Source organism: Aedes albopictus, chromosome 3 (assembly GCF_035046485.1).
Source record: "Aedes albopictus strain Foshan chromosome 3, AalbF5, whole genome shotgun sequence".
Taxonomy (NCBI): domain Eukaryota; kingdom Metazoa; phylum Arthropoda; class Insecta; order Diptera; family Culicidae; genus Aedes; species Aedes albopictus.
This window is the reverse complement of record NC_085138.1, coordinates 18513742-18529699: the sequence shown is the minus strand read 5'-3', so window position 1 is coordinate 18529699 and position 15958 is coordinate 18513742. Positions and strand designations below refer to the sequence as shown.

The 15958-nt window shown below is 42.9% G+C and overlaps 1 protein-coding gene across 4 annotated transcripts in view; it reads right to left on the bottom strand.

Annotated features, from left to right (window-relative positions):
* The window catches only part of LOC109428024 (AP-1 complex subunit beta-1), a 39921-nt gene continuing 23963 nt past the window's right edge, over nt 1-15958 (bottom strand). For 2 of the 4 annotated variants that reach the window (XM_029851697.2, XM_029851695.2), the window contains exons 4-6: nt 3998-4024; nt 2845-3030; nt 1-2745 (exon numbers count right to left, since the gene is read on the bottom strand). In XM_029851697.2, coding sequence (XP_029707557.2) covers nt 427-2745; nt 2845-3030; nt 3998-4024 — 2532 coding nt within the window. In that variant the 3' untranslated portion in view covers nt 1-426. The remainder of the gene's footprint in view (nt 2746-2844; nt 3031-3997; nt 4025-15958) is intronic. The other 2 variants (XM_029851699.2, XM_029851696.2) reach the window with 1 other exon arrangement.

The following is a 15958-nucleotide window of genomic DNA, read 5'->3' as shown; positions in this document are numbered from 1 at the left end:
TATAATTTAAGAATACATTTACGAATGTTTATATTCACTTTTTCATATGTATAATATTGAAGTTAGCGATAATACGTCTCCTATAATGGTTTTATTCATAATCGATCAACTAAATAAACATTCTGTAGCTTTCATTTCTACTAATATACGAATGTGTGCTCGGTATTTGCCTTCTCATAATAATCGCGACGTCATATGACAGTCATGTAAAGATGATGAGTCGCACCACAACTATGTGTGCCATTCGTAACGACATATGTATTGCGCTAAATATCTTCAGATGAACGCGTCCACCTTGCGCGGATGCTTTCCTCCCGCGTATTCACTAGTTTAGTACAGTTAGGAATATATGTATAACTCTATTAGATCGAAGAAATTGTTCATCCAATATGCTTCCTGGGAAAAAATGCCTCTCCGTCAACAAACTTAAGGTGATCGGATGATCTGCTCATAGGCAGCGAATATGATCGATCCCACCTCGACCGAGCGCGTTTTCAAACTGAGAGTGGCGTCCGGGCTTCCCGGCGAAAGCTTTAACTCCAGCAGCACCCAGATGTTGTTGGTCAGCTTCAGGGACTGGTAGAGCATGTCCTGTCCCTCCACGTTGCGCTTGGCAATGGTGAAGATGTTGTTGGCGGTCATTTTGGCCGCCACGGTATCCGCTGTACCGGCGATTCCGTGCAGGTTGAACTGGATTTCGTTGGCCGCGGGGATCTCCTTCCAGGTGGTCAGGAAGACCCGTTTGTCCAGCTGGCCGTCCTCAACGAAGAGAACATTGCCATGCACCAGGCATGCAAAGTAGAAGATGTCCACGTTGTTCTTGATGGCGACCTGGAGATTGTTGAGCGGTTCCATCCTTTGCACTGGACCAGTGGTTCCTAGCGAGAGTGAAGCTTCCGTGGATTGGGAGGGTTGGAGGGGTGCTACCTGGAGCGGTGCGGCCGGAACCAATCCAAAGCTGTTTTTGTTCAACTGAATGGCGAACCCGGTCATGGCCTGCATTGCTTTGTTGGTGAAGGTCATGTCCATGAAGATTTGACCGTTGCGGCGGGAGAAGGTGCCTTGAACTTCGAGACCTTTGCCCTTGTCAGCCGGGAGCCAGGTGATTTTCGGGATTTGAATCATGTTGGTGGTGGCGGCAGGACCAATTCCGAAGATGTCCCCTAAAAGACCTCCAGCGCCACCAGCAGCGGCCGTAGCAGCTGGAGCAGCCGCGTTGTTTGTAGTTTCGCTCATGTTTCCACCAAGCAGGATATCCAGACCACCTCCCAGGAGATCCACGTTGCTGGTGTTAGCAACTGGAGCAGCCGGTGCGGCCGGAGCCCCAATGTCCATCGAGAGAAGATCGCCGATCAGAGATTCTTGGTTCGGAATGACGGTTGCTTCAGGAACGGCTTCTTCTCCAGCCGCCGAGGCCGAGCGGTTCGGTAGACTCTTGCGGACGCCTGCTCCACGGCCTTCCACGAAAGCCGTTGGAGGTTTATGATAAACACTGGCCAGAGAGCTGATGTGACAGATCAGCTCATCTAGAAGAGTCGGTTCCAAAAGATCGGTTTCCTCGGATATCAATGGTTTGTCCGCGAGAACGACTTCTTTGGCCGCAGCTGGATCGGTAGATAACAATCGCCAGTAGATGAAGCCTCGGTCGCGAAGATCCGGATTGTCGGAATCTTGAGTGGCCAGCGAAAGAACATGCTGAACCAGTTCCTGCGTATCGGCTGGACGCTTAAGGAAAAGCTTCACTACAGCAGTGAGAAGCTGCAACTGAACCTGAGCGTTCTCGTCCTGGAATCCTTCCAAGAAGCTGTCCAGCAGTTCGTCAGCGTTGTCAATACGCTCGGCGTATTCCCCAATAATCCAAACCATGGATGCCCTGGCTTCCGGTTCGTCCAGGGTATCCAAGTTCTCACACAAAGTACTAATTATGCTCTCGTATTTGTTCGGATACTTACGGAAGATGTCCTTGATTACGACGATGGCCTCTTGAACCACGTAGTTAACCTTGGTCTGGATCAGATCCAGTAGAGTCGAAACGCAACGCTCGGCCGATGGTTCCACCTTGATGGCACACCGTCCAATGGCACGGACAGCTTTCCGGACGAAATCTACGTCCACCTCTGTTGCGTACTCCTTTAACTCACTTAGAACCTGCGCGATGTTGCTCTGATTCGCCAAACGGATCATGATGTCAAGCTTCTCCAGCTTCACGTAGATCGGATCGTTATACTTCACGAAAAACACCTTCATTTCGTGCTTCAAGATATCCGGACGTTTTTGAACGATCAGATTGATGTTTCTCAGTGCCACATATTGTACTTCCGGTTCAGAGCTCAACAAAGTGACCAACGGCGGAGCCAACTTCTTGGTCAACATGGCGCAGAAATCGCTATCCGAGGCCAAAATCTCCAGCAACTTCATCAGAACCTTAATGGCACTGAGCACTACAGCGGCATTGGCGTGCGCCAAACGAGGCGTGATACGCTCGCAAATGGACTGAGCCTCACGTTCGTCTTTGGGCGTATAGTTTGCCAGCGAATCCAGAATGAACACCTGACCCCATTCGGTGCACTCGTTCAGCGCCGTCAGCAGCTTATTGATGGTGGCCGAGTTCATTTCGACCAGCGGTTGGCCGCTGGCGGATGCCTCGTTGATTTCACTCAGAGCTGCGACGGCATTCGCCACCACCATGGGATTGGAGTCCGACAGGAGGTCCTTCAGTTGGTCCAGGAATCCTTGGTCCTCGACCTTTTGGGATAAAAGACAGAAGAAAAAAATCAGCATTAATATTGAAAGGTGAAAGTAGTACTACGACGAACGTCCAATGATAGAACGCTTAACACTTACCATCGAACTGGAGATGTCGTACAGCTTCGCAACGCAGACGGCCGCCGTCTTTCGGACGTACGGATCCTCGTCCTTGAGACACTTGCGCAGCGGTTCGCACAAATACTCGGTGATTTTGTCCACACGGATGCAGCCCATCGTGCGAACGGCCAACGCCCGAATCAACGGGTTCGTGTCCTCACAGTCCTGTAAAAATAGTCAACAAAAGGATGAGTTTCATCTGTAGGAGTGCCACTTGAGGCCATCTAAAAGAAAGCGTTCATTTTTTCCTAGAGAAAGAAAGTCTCAACAAGCCTTCACAAAACTGTCTAAATGGTGATCGCATTAGAATAAGGGTATGAAGTACAAAACTGTAAATCATTGTATGATTAATAACCAAAAAGAAAAATGGACGAGGGATTAACGTATTAAAACAAATACTAATTGTGCAGGGCTTTTGGTATTAAACATATTTCATGGAACTGTTGTTGATTCAGATGAAATTTCCGTAAACTGTACAGGACAAACCAAGGAAAAAGGTGATGCGATAAAGAAAAGGGTGCTTTCGAGTTCATGCAAAACTATATTCAGCCTTCCGACACAACATCAAACAGGCAAAATAGAAGCATAGAAAGGGCATGCATGCCTATAAATGGCTACACGCTAGGACCCTAGAAGCTAAGTGATTTTCCAATTCTCAACATACCAGTAATGCGATTTGAATTTTGTTTGCTTCTCAATGGACACAATTTTGTAACTGTTTTGGACACTGCTTGCGTTTTCTGCATTTCGATTAACTCTAATATGTACAGCAAAGCTGAAAGCCCAACTGAGCGCTTCCAATCAGCTCAGTTGTAAGGTGAACATTTTCGATAAACTTTCTAACACAGAAATAGAAACACACCGCTAACGGTTACGAACAAATCCAAGAACCAGAAAAAAAACTATAAAGAAATTTCATAACACAGAAATTAACTTTCAACTACTGTAACTTTGTAACCATCTCTTGAGTGGAAACTGCACTAACAATTTGAAAATAAAGAAACGCTGCCAAAAATATGTACAAATAGATGATAGACAGAGAAAAAACGTTGAGCAAAAGTGCTAATGAACGAAAGGTTTTCATTTCTGTTTGTTCGCTAAAAAGGTAAACTTATAAACGGTTCATCATTACCTTAACGAGTTGAGAATGTGGCAAATCCTTACACAGTTTACATGAGTTATTATAATTTTATTGTGGAATCAATATATGTTTATATTTTTAATATTAATAGATATGTAGTAGTAGTACTAGAAAAGGGTGAAGTAGGAGAACGATAAGAAGAGAAATTCGGTGGTGTGAAACATGAACGTGATAGGTGGTGGAAGAAAAAAAAAACAGAAACATGAAGCGAGATTGAAGTGGTAACAGAAAGGTGAAATGACGAAAACAAGCATACATCAACATAACTTGAACCGATTAACGCGAATAACACGAGGGGGGAGGGTGGGTGCAGTAGTATAAAAACGAAGAAACAAACGAAATAGGAAGATATTGTAGGAGATCAGAAAATTCTTTGATTATTGCTTGTACATCACATAATTTGATCAGAAGTTTTAATGGATGCTCAACGCGTATCGTAGGCTTCATATCGCGAGGCGAAATTTGCAGTGATAAGGACGAGAGCCTTTTAGCATACGAAACACGGACAAGAGATGATTGAAAGGTGGAATCAACACTTGGATGAGCACCTAAACGGTGCGAATTACTTTGGCATGGGAAACTAACGCAGCAAAGAAACGGGAATAACTTTTACGTTGATCGAAATTAATGGTGCTACCCACCAGCTCAAAAACAACAAAGCAGCTGGTAAGGACGACATTACATCTTAGTCTGTGATCTGAGCTCACCAAGATGGATCCAAAAAAGTTGTCCATCTGTCTGTATCGGTCAACAGTCAGGATCTCGAAAACCATACAGCTACCAGACGTACCGTGATTTCGGGTGAAATTGATCAGTGGGGTGAAAATGATCGACGTAAGGGCAATTTTTGTTTGTCAAAAACAAAGCTTTGAACTTGAAACAATTTGTTGAAAATGACCATCATCTGGCTCAAGGGTTATTAAATCATGAGTTTACATGTTTTACAGCCAATTAGTCACATATTTCTGTATTAAATTTGATATTTTCCAAAACTGCGTGTTTGGCGAATTTCAAAGGCACTTTCAAACTTTTGTTATTGTAGCTGTATCGCACATGGAAAAAATATTCGAATGAATATTTGTATCTGCCAAGTGTACGCTAAATCCGATTTTGTCATCAAAAGTTCTATAAATATGGATATTTTTGCATAAAATTGTACTTTTGCTAAAGTAAAGACTTGTTGAGTATGAAAATTGCCTACCTTTAGGCGTTTTATTTAGATTTATTAAACTTTAAATTTGAATAGTTAAGAATTTACTAAACTTGTATAAGTTTTACAAAGCTTTTCGCATTCTGGTGTGATTAATTCAGATGGAAAATTTATTTTCAGCACAAACAAAGACATTTCACTGACTGATCAATTTCACCCCGAAACTAAAATTTCTGATTTTTTATTTTAAATGGTATTTATTGCAATAAAATGATTTGCAGTAAAAGTTTCAACCTCGCTGACTGATGAAACTCGTGGTCGTACTTGTTGAGTTTGACTATATTGACAACTATTTAAAAATTAGAAGCCAAAAACTGTGAAAAGTGATCAATTTCACCCGAAGTCACGGTATGTGTTTTCCAGACGTACTAGACGGAGTGACCCTTTCAAACCCGACAATTTTAAATTTTTATTTAAATTATACCTTGTATAACCTTGTATATATAACTGTTTTATTCAGACCAAGCTGAGAGGTTTAGAGTGTCTGGGTCCGATTCACGGGTGGTATTTTCGTAAGAGAGAAATAATAAATGACGATACATGTTTCTTAATCAATTTTAGACATTTCCCTGCTCCTTTTCTCCCACACTTGATACATGGCTCGTTAAACTATCGAAGAATCCCCTCTATTCCTATGAAGTAATTCGCGCCTGAATCAAGAAAATATTTTCTGGAGGAATCCAGTATCAGGAAAGGTCCTGGAGAGAATCCCGTGAGAAATTGCAGGTGACATCCTAAAAGAAACCCCTGAAAAAATCCCGGAACGATTCTTGGAAAGAATCCCTGGAGGAATCTCTGACTTTTGCCTGCTCCAAATAAAGAAATATATGTGAGCATAAAAAGACAGGTGGAATCTCAGCAGAAATCGCAGAACGATCCCAAGAGCAATCAATGGAAAAAAAACATGAAAGATACTCAAGTGAAGTGTATGAGAGAATCTTGCAGGAATGCCTAAGAGAATCCCGAAAGGAACCCCGAGAGGCATCCATGATGAACTCTCAAAAGGATCCCTGAAGAAATCATCAAAATAATCTCAGCGACAAACTCAGAAACTCCACAAAGTAATATATTCAGAAACAATTTTGGAATGTTACCTGCAAGAATCCTGGGCAAAATCTTTAGAGGATCGGGATAATACCTGAAAGAATGCCATGAGAAATCCCTAAAGGAATCATGTTACAAAACTCTCAAGGAATTCCGGGAAGAATTTAGGGAGGAATCTCTAAAGGAATCCAGAAAATATTGGATGAAAGAATCTCGGGAGGACTTAATTAAGGTATCCTGGGAGGAATTCCGGAAAGAATCCATAGCCCGGCAGAATTCCCTGATGAATTCCTTAAAACCTCGGGGTAATCGCTGGAAGAATCTTAAAAGAAGTCCTTTTGAATACGCAAATGAAATCTGTGAAAGAATCCCGGAGGAATCTCAGAAACAATACCAAGAAAATTAATATAGGAATCCCGGGAGAAATCCCTGGAGGAATCCCAGAAGTGATCCATGATGAAATCCCGGAAGGGACCCCAGAAGAAATCCTGGAAAGAATCCTGAGAATCTCTGAAGGAGTCTCGGAAGGATTTTCTGAATAAATCCCGAGAGAAATCTCTAACAGAGTAATTTGAAGAATCTGTGGAGGAATTCCAAAGAAATACTGAAACGATCCAGCAGGAATCCTCACAGGTATCCCTAAATTAGTTTTGGGAGGAATACCTAAAATAATGGAATTCCGGGAGAAATCAGTGAAGGAATAAATGTAGGAATTCCGGGAGAAATCTCGAAAAGAAACCTGAGAAAAATCATTGTAGAAGGAATCGCTGAAGAAAGTCCGCGAGAAATGCATAAAAGAATCCCGGGAGCAAACTCACAAAGAATCCTGCAGCAAACTCTTATACAGCCTTGCGAATAATCCGTGAAAGAATAATCATCCCGTTATCAACGAATCAACGTTATCAACGAAGTAAGAAGGAATTAATGAAGGAATTACAGTGAGAATTCCTGGAGAACTCCTTGACAGAATCCTGACTGGGGTGATACCTGAATATAAATAAATAAAACTTCAGAAGGATGAACGAATAAATCCGAAAAGAATATCGCGAGAAAAAGGTGAAGGACAAGGAATCCCTGCAAAAAAAAAAATCCAAAAGAAAGTTATATAGGGTAGAAGCTTCAGTTTTGGCCAGTCCGGAATTTTGGCCATAGTGCGGTATTGAGCCTGTTGCGATCTAAATCGGCGTAAATTTATTTTTTACTAGTAGATCCTAATACAATATGATGATTACAGCTGTGAAAACCACACATTTTGATTAAAAACTGGAAGAAAAAAATATATTTCCTTAAAAAATCTGCTCCCATACATCTATTTTGGCCAGGGTGCTTCTAATTTGGCCACTCCCATAAGAAATACACGTGATTGGCCAAAATAGAAACTAAACTTAAGAATATGGTCAAAACTGCGGCAGAGCTTCTATTTTGGCCAGTGCCACTTTTAATACAAAAATCAAGTATTGGCATGATTTCTGCATTTTTCCTTCAAAATATAGATTGAAACCTTTCTTTTGACGCATTGGTTGTTTTCATAGGATTATTGTTTATTTTTATAAAAATGATTTCCCTTAGACTGGCCAAAACCGGTGCCCGCACCCTAGAAGAATCTAGAGAGAAATCCCGGTGTAATCTGCTGAAGGTTTGACTATATGATTACAACAATCAATTAAAACTGGCTACTCAGTCTTGAACTAACAAATGATGTTTATTACTTGCCCAACGTTTCGATACGATGAGAAGTGGGTAGAGTGAGACGTCTGTTTGTCTGTGTTACAAGTGTTTATTTGTGACGTCGTGTATTATTAGATTTGTAGTGTTCTGTTTTATTTTTCGCGGCTGGGCGCCAAGCGAAAAATAAAATAAAAACATTTGTAGTGTTATATTTTATACACGAATTATGAGGTCCTTGCATTTGCAGGGTTCCATGTTGTATTTTCGTAACATGGCGCTCAACTGAAAACCCCCTTATGCCTGGTGTAGACAGTGCAAGTGACTTGATTCAAGTCAATGGAAAATGCCCAATTGTATGCGAATTGAACGTGTAAACACCACCATTCATCTCACATGAGCAACTCACTTGACTTGAACGAAAGTTGAACATGTTGAACTTTTTCATTCAAGTCAAACGAAATCGTCTCACTTGTCCCGTCTAAACCCGTGATTCATGTGAGCTGAATTCAAGTCATCTGTCAGTGAGATTAATTCAATTCAGTTTGCTTACGCTCCGCACGAGTTGAGCAATGTAAACACTTGCTTCAACTGAGATGCATTCAAGATCATTCAAGTGAACACTCAAGTCATTTGCTCAGTCTAAACACATCATTCCATTGGATTGAACATCTTTGAGAAGTTGACAAGTGAAATGTTCGTTTCAGTTGAACAATGTAAACCAGGCATTACATATAAATGAAAGCAAGCCGGCAAGATTACAACTACAGCACCGACAAACAGACGTAACATTCTGATAATTCCCATCGTACACCGATTTAACAGTCTATTTAAAATTTGATAGTTGGCCAACTGCCCATCCGAGGCGATCGCATCGTTTTTGTTTGAGTCTAACGTTTTACCGCAATCGCCAGATGGTTGGCCAAACTTAGTCATTTTAGCATTGAACGAACATGTTTCCGTGACTATGATTTGAATCGAAAAATGTTCGAGGTATTACGTTTGTTTGTCTGTGACTACAGTTTGAAGGTCATTTTATTTTTGTGGAAAGCGAATAGCAACCCTCAAAAGTAAAATTTAGTTGATGTAAGATTTATTCTGTATGTGATTTGGAAAGCAGTTTGGCTTTCGGGTAACATAAATCTTCGATTGTATTTAGTCGAGATGTGTTTTGGGAACTTGTTGTTAGTCCTGTTCACCGCTACGTTTCTGGACAGCACTGTTGCTTTCGGGTAACTGATTCTCTTTTGTTTTGTTTTGAAATTAGGTTGAGTTATTTATCTTTATCTTAGTTTTAAGTATATGGGCACAATAACAATAGCATAATATTGTTATGAAAGTCATGAAGCATAGGGGAGTTGAATTTTACGTGAATCGGTTTGCTCTAATGTTGGATTGCATTACGGGTTAAAAATGTTAATGTTCCATTTGTTTTATATTTGTGCGTCCTGTGTGCTATTTTAACGTGTAAATATTCTCTTAATTAAATTGACGTTCATAGGGTTCTAGCAGAGTAGAGGTTCATGTGATGCACTCTTATTTTGATTGCCAACATTCAGGTCATTTTGCGTAAAGATTACGTACGAGAGTTATGAACCGTTCTCTTACACGGACATCAGAATGTAGATGCCCTATATTGAATCAAGAATCGGGGTGCACAACTAGGATTAATTTTTCTAGCTAAAACGAGATATAAAACCAGCAGCAATGACTGTCCACTAAAAGGCGAATTGCCTAAATAAAATACAACTCCAGGATTGACTGACAGACCCAAACCAATTAATGAAACCTCGTCATTCTGTAATCGGAAGGTGTAATCCTTCTGGATAACTGAGCATATTTATGTTTTGCAGTGAATTTATGATGTCTCTTATTTGTATATTTGTAAGGTTCTGTGTCGTGATATGTTAATGCAATAAAATAGTGTTTTCTTTTATTTTTGTAATAGATCCTCCTGGAAAAATCCTTGGCGCAAACTCAAGAGAAATTTCTAAAAAAACGGAAGATATGGGGACATAAGAAATTAATTAAGAAATCCCGAAAGAAATCATTGAAGGAATCCCTGAATATATGTAGAAGGAATTCGTATACAATTCTCGAATGGAATACCCAAGGGAATACCTGAAAGAACGGCGGATGGAGTTTCGGCAGAAATCCCTGAAATAATCTGTAGGAAATTAATGATGGGAAGTTGGATGAAATCTCGGGAAAAATACCTACAGAATTTCTAGAATAATCCTTGAAAATATCCCTCTATGAATATTTGTAGGAATACCTAAATGAAATCTGACAGATATAAATTACGAATTCCCGGGAGGTGTCAATGAAGAACCTTTGGGAAGAGTTCCAAAATTGCAAAAGGAATTCCGAAAGAAATCCCTGAAAGAATCCCGTGTGGAATTCCTGATGAAATCCTTAGAGGAATGCTTGGACGGATCCCATGAAGAACTATGAGAGGAGTACCGCGAGGAATTTCAGGAGAAATCCAAGTAAGAATCCCTCGAGACTCCGGAGGATTACAAGATGAATCCTAGGGGAAATCCTTGGAGAAATCCATTAAGAAATATCGGAAGGTGTTGCTGAATATTTTCACAAAGATTCACATCCGTATGACCAACTCCGCCGACACTAACTTCAAATTTTTAACCATGGCTAAGATATCAGGTGTTAGATATGGTCAATCTTTATTGGAATCGGAACTTAAACTAATTATTACAAAGTAATTTTCATCTACGGTTACTCTGATGATTGTTTGGTCGGTTGCGTAGCACCGACGATTGGACGCCGCAGATCGAGTCGTCGCGTTGAACGCAACACGTCGCCGAAACGCTAATCGCCGCTTCAGATGCAATACGCTACAACTACTCTTCCCCCAAGCGACGTGGTGGCAGCACAACTCGATTGTACCTAGTTACGTACGACCCGGCCGGTGGTGGTTGCTGTCTGGCCCGCTCCTCCGTGTCCGACTCGCCCAACGAGCCGTATTCCGACTCTTCACTAGATGCATCATTCGGTTGCGCACCTGCGCCTGTGGGTTGTCTTGCTTCGTCGTCATAGTCATCGAAAGGGTATTTCAACAACTGATGGCTCCTGCGCTTGATAATTCCTAGATCGTCCGAAACGCACTCGTATAGGACAGCTCCAATCTTCTTGACGATCTTTGCTCGTACCCATAGTGGCTTCTTCGGATTTCGGTAGTCTCTTGCATAGACTGTCTCACCAATCTTGAATACCGTTCTCTTCTGTTTGAGGTGGTGTTCTTCAATCTTCTCGCGTTGTCGTTTTTCATGATTTACCTTCAGCTTGTCGAAACGGATTCTCATCTCTCTTCCGAACATCAACTTAAAGGGACTTTCACCGGTTGTCGCGTGCTTGGTGGCGCGATACATCTCCAGATATGCGCTCAACTGCAACGATACCGACTTTCGCTGGAACGCCGGATCCGATGATAGCTTCTTCAACGCGTTCTTGGCTGTTTTGACTGCGTTCTCTGCAGCACCATTGGCACAAGGGCTGTAGGGTGCTGTCCGCAAATGCTTGATTCCCCGGAATGAACAAAAATCTTGAAACTCCTCCGAAGAAAATGCAGTCCCGTTGTCGGATACCAGTGTACCGATGGAACCGAATCTGCCGATGAATTCGGAGATCTTCTCCACTGTTTCCTTCGAAGTCAGCGTGCGTACTGGAAACACCTCGATCCACTTGCTGTGGCTATCCACCATCACCAGGAACTCAGCACCACGAAACGAAAAATGATCAACGTGGACTCGATCACAGGGGGCGCTGGTTAAACGCCACGGGGAAATTGGATCGCTTCGCTCTGGTCGCTGCTGCATGCACATCTCGCACTTCTTACCCATGTCCTCGATTTCTTTGTCCAGGGATGGCCACCAAAAATATGACCTGGCCAAACTCTTCATCTTCACGATCCCCAGGTGGACTGAATGGAGCTCGTCTAGCAAAAACTTCCTCAGCTTGGTAGGAACTACAATCCGGTAACCCCAAAGTAGAACTCCTTCTTCAACGCTCAGCTCATCTCGCTTCCGGTGGAAAACCTTCAGATCCTCTTCTTGGATCATTTGCGGCCAACCAGATTTAACGTATTCAGCTACACGGCTCAACAACTTGTCACGGCGGCTTTCGACGATGATCTGCTTGCGCTCCACCAATGAACGGGTCTCAGCTTCCACAAAATTCAGGAAACTTACCGCTTCGTCCTCGTCTTCTTCGCTTCCGTCGTTACCAATGGGGTGCCTTGACAAAAAATCCGCTGGAACGTTTCGAACTCCTTTCACATGTTGAATCTCGTAGTCACAGTTCGACAGGAAAACTGCCCATCGCTGCAGACGTCCAGCTGCTGTCTCCGGAACACCCTTAGGACTAAAGAGACTTGTCAAAGGCTTGTGATCCGTCATGAGCTTGAAATGTCGTCCTTGCAGGTAAGTGTTGAACTTGTTGATTCCGTAATAGATGGCCAGTGCTTCTTTGTCGATCACGGAATATCCTGCTTCGTGCTTCTTGAACACCCTCGATGCAAATGATATTGGTCGTTCACTCTTGTCCGGAAACTCATGAACGATAACAGCTCCAATTCCTTCGTTTGAAGCGTCGCAATAGAGCTTGATCGGCATGTCCGAGTTGTAATGCACCAGTACCGTGTCCTCCGAGAGCAGCTTCTTGATGGCTGCAAACGCTCTCTGCCGATTCTCCGTCCAAGAAAACTTCACGTCGTCCCTCAGCAGCTCGTACAACGGTTTCATACACTGGGCCAAACTTGGGCAAAACTTCGCATAATAGTTGGCTAGGCCCACGAATGCTCGAACTTCCTTGACATCCTTCGGCGGTTTGACATCCATGATTGCTTGAACTTTTTCAGGGTCCTTGTGCAGGCCATCCTGGTCGATGACGTGACCAAGATAACCGACTTCTTGTTTGAAAAATTCGCACTTCTGCATGTTCAGTACAAATCCCGCTTCTTTGAGTCGCGTTAGCACCGCATTCAGGTTTTCCAGGTGTTCTTCCACGGTTCTACCTGACACCATAACGTCGTCCAGATAACTGACTGTGCCACGACAGCCTTGCAGAACTTTCTCCAACGTCGCTTGAAAAATGGCACAAGCTGTCTTGGTCCCGAATGGCAGCCGGTTCATCAGGTACACACCTCTGTGCGTGCTCCAAGCCAGCAGATGTCTTGTGTCTGCGTCCACCTCTAGCTGATAATAGGCGTTCTTCAGGTCGAGCTTCGAAAAATATTTACCTCCTTGCAGCGCCGCAAAAATCTCGTCTATCACCGGGAAAGGGTGACGGTTGTCCACCAAAAACGGGTTGACCGTGATCCGATAATCTGCACACAGCCTGATGGACGAATCCTTCTTCAGAACGGGGACTAGCGGTGTACCCCATTCAGCTTCTGATGATGGTGCTTTCGAAATAATGCCGGACTCTTCCAGTCGATCCAGCTCCGCTTCCACCTTCTCCTTGAACGCGAACGGAACCTTTCTTGGCTTGCAGAACTTAGGAACTGCTTCCTCCTTCAGCGACAAATGCACCTTGCCATGCTTGAAACAGCCCAACTCACCTTCGAATACTTCAGCATGCTTCAGCAGCAATGGCTTCAACTGCTCCTTGCAGTCAACCTTCTTCTCCGACACGTGGCAAAAATCGATCTTCAAGTTCCAACGGCACATTGTTTGCCGTCCGAGCAGTGGCTGCCTCGTTCCCTCGAAAACGTAGAGCTCTTCTCTCGATACGTGCTCTTTGTACCGCAGCTCCGCCTTGAATGTGCCAACCGCACGGAAACCAGACCCGTTGTAACAGACGAATTCCTCTCTCGAATCGGTGTCCAACGGTATCGCAGAAAACAACTGGTCATACAGATCCTTCGATATGGCGTTCACCGGGCTCCCGGTATCCACCTCAAAACGTACAGGACATCCGTTGACACTGATACCAACCATAACCGGTGGGGGCACTTCCAGCTTGTTGATCCTCAAATGGCTGATCCTGGGGCTTCGCTTCTGTCCACACGGCTTCTTCTTCTCCTTTGGTTGCTCCGACTCCTTAGTGGGACACACCTTGGCAAGGTGTCCCTTCTTATCACAAAGCTTGCACACGTAACTCTTGTATTGACATTTCCGGAAATCGTGATCACCTCTTCCGCAGGCGAAACACCGTGAATCACTCTTGCACTGCTTCTTCTCCGCACCTTGCTGGATCTTGTGCACGTCCAAAACGCCACGCTGTTGGAAGGTCGATTCTTTCTTCAGTGCGATCTTCATCAAAACGTCGAAGCTGGCCGTCGCTTCTTCCTCGCATACTCGCTCGAATAGTGGACCACGACGCAGTCCAACCACGAACAAGTTCTTGATGAACACGTCCAGATCTTCTCCAAAATCGCAATTGGCTGCTAGCTTCTTCAACCTCGTGGACCATTCCATTATCGATTCCGCATCACCTTGCCGGGCTTCGAAAAACCGTGCTCGCTCTCGGAACACAACCAGCGTCGGGGTAAACCGCTGCTTCAGCAAGTCGCAGACCTCGGAAAACTTCTTTTCTTCAGGAAGCTTCGGGAAGCACAAATTTTTCACGATTTGATAGACTTCCATGGAAACCGCTGTCAACAGGAAAGCAGCTCGCCGTTCGTCTTCCGCTTCTTCGATTCCATACGCCACAAAAAATCGCTTCAGGCGTTCTTCATAAAGCGGCCACGAATCTCCAACGTTGAATTCTGGTGGCTTGACGAAATTCATTTTTCCGGAACTTCAATTTTCTTTCTTCCTCGTCGCCAGAAACTGTTAGATATGGTCAATCTTTATTGGAATCGGAACTTAAACTAATTATTACAAAGTAATTTTCATCTACGGTTACTCTGATGATTGTTTGGTCGGTTGCGTAGCACCGACGATTGGACGCCGCAGATCGAGTCGTCGCGTTGAACGCAACACGTCGCCGAAACGCTAATCGCCGCTTCAGATGCAATACGCTACATCAGGAAAACAAATTCACTTTTCATTTTAAATTGGACTCACAAACCGCGGCTAGATGTAATCTTTGCAGTAACGTTTGCGCACACCTAGTGAGCACGATCGATGAAGTACCAGAATTGTAGTGATAAGCTGAATTTATGCATGGTGTGGAGGTAAATTCTCCGTTTTGCAATGAAATGGTGCAAAAAGCGTGGGTATTCTGACTCCTAGCCTAATTTTATGTTATTTGAGCAAACCATTGGATAACTGTTTTGTTTATGTTGCAAGAAATTGAGAATACAGCAAACCAGTTACCAAAAGTAACTATAAATAGGACGATGAGCGTTCGGGGCATCTGTCCTATAAATAGGACGCTGGGTGGATGGACCACTTTTCAGACTGACCAAAAGCAAACGTAACTTGATTCCGGAGATATAACAGTTTAAAAATAACTATCAGATAATTGTGCCTTTTACTAGAACTGCTCTAACTTCATGTAATACAGTTTCTTACCGATTTTGGCAACACCCGTTTTTGTCTACTCCCGATTTTGGCAACACCCGTTTTGGCAACATTTCCCTCCCGATTTTGGCAACACCCGTTTTTGGCAACAATTTCTTACCGATTTTGGCAACACCCGATTTTGGCAACATTTTTTTACCGATTTTGGCAACAAAAAATTTTGACCAAAAATTTTTACCGAAAAATCGTTTGTATTTGTAAATGTATTTATATTTTAGCCTTACTCTTCTTCAAAAAATCAAAATTCATTAAATTTTCCAAAATCGAAAATTTTACAAATCATGACGTAATTTATGAACGTCACCTACAGGGATCGTTTTATGACTTGTGAAAAGTTCATATTTAAAATATAAGCCAAATTGACGTATAAAAGTTGAAAATAATCCACACAAAAAAATTACCGATTTTGGCAACACCCCAATTTGGCAACATAAAATTTACCTCGTGTTGCCAAAATCGGTAAGAAACTGTATAGCACAATCATGCCCAAATTTGGAGCATTAATATTTTTTTTTTTTTTATCTGTATTAACGAGATTTTTAGCCC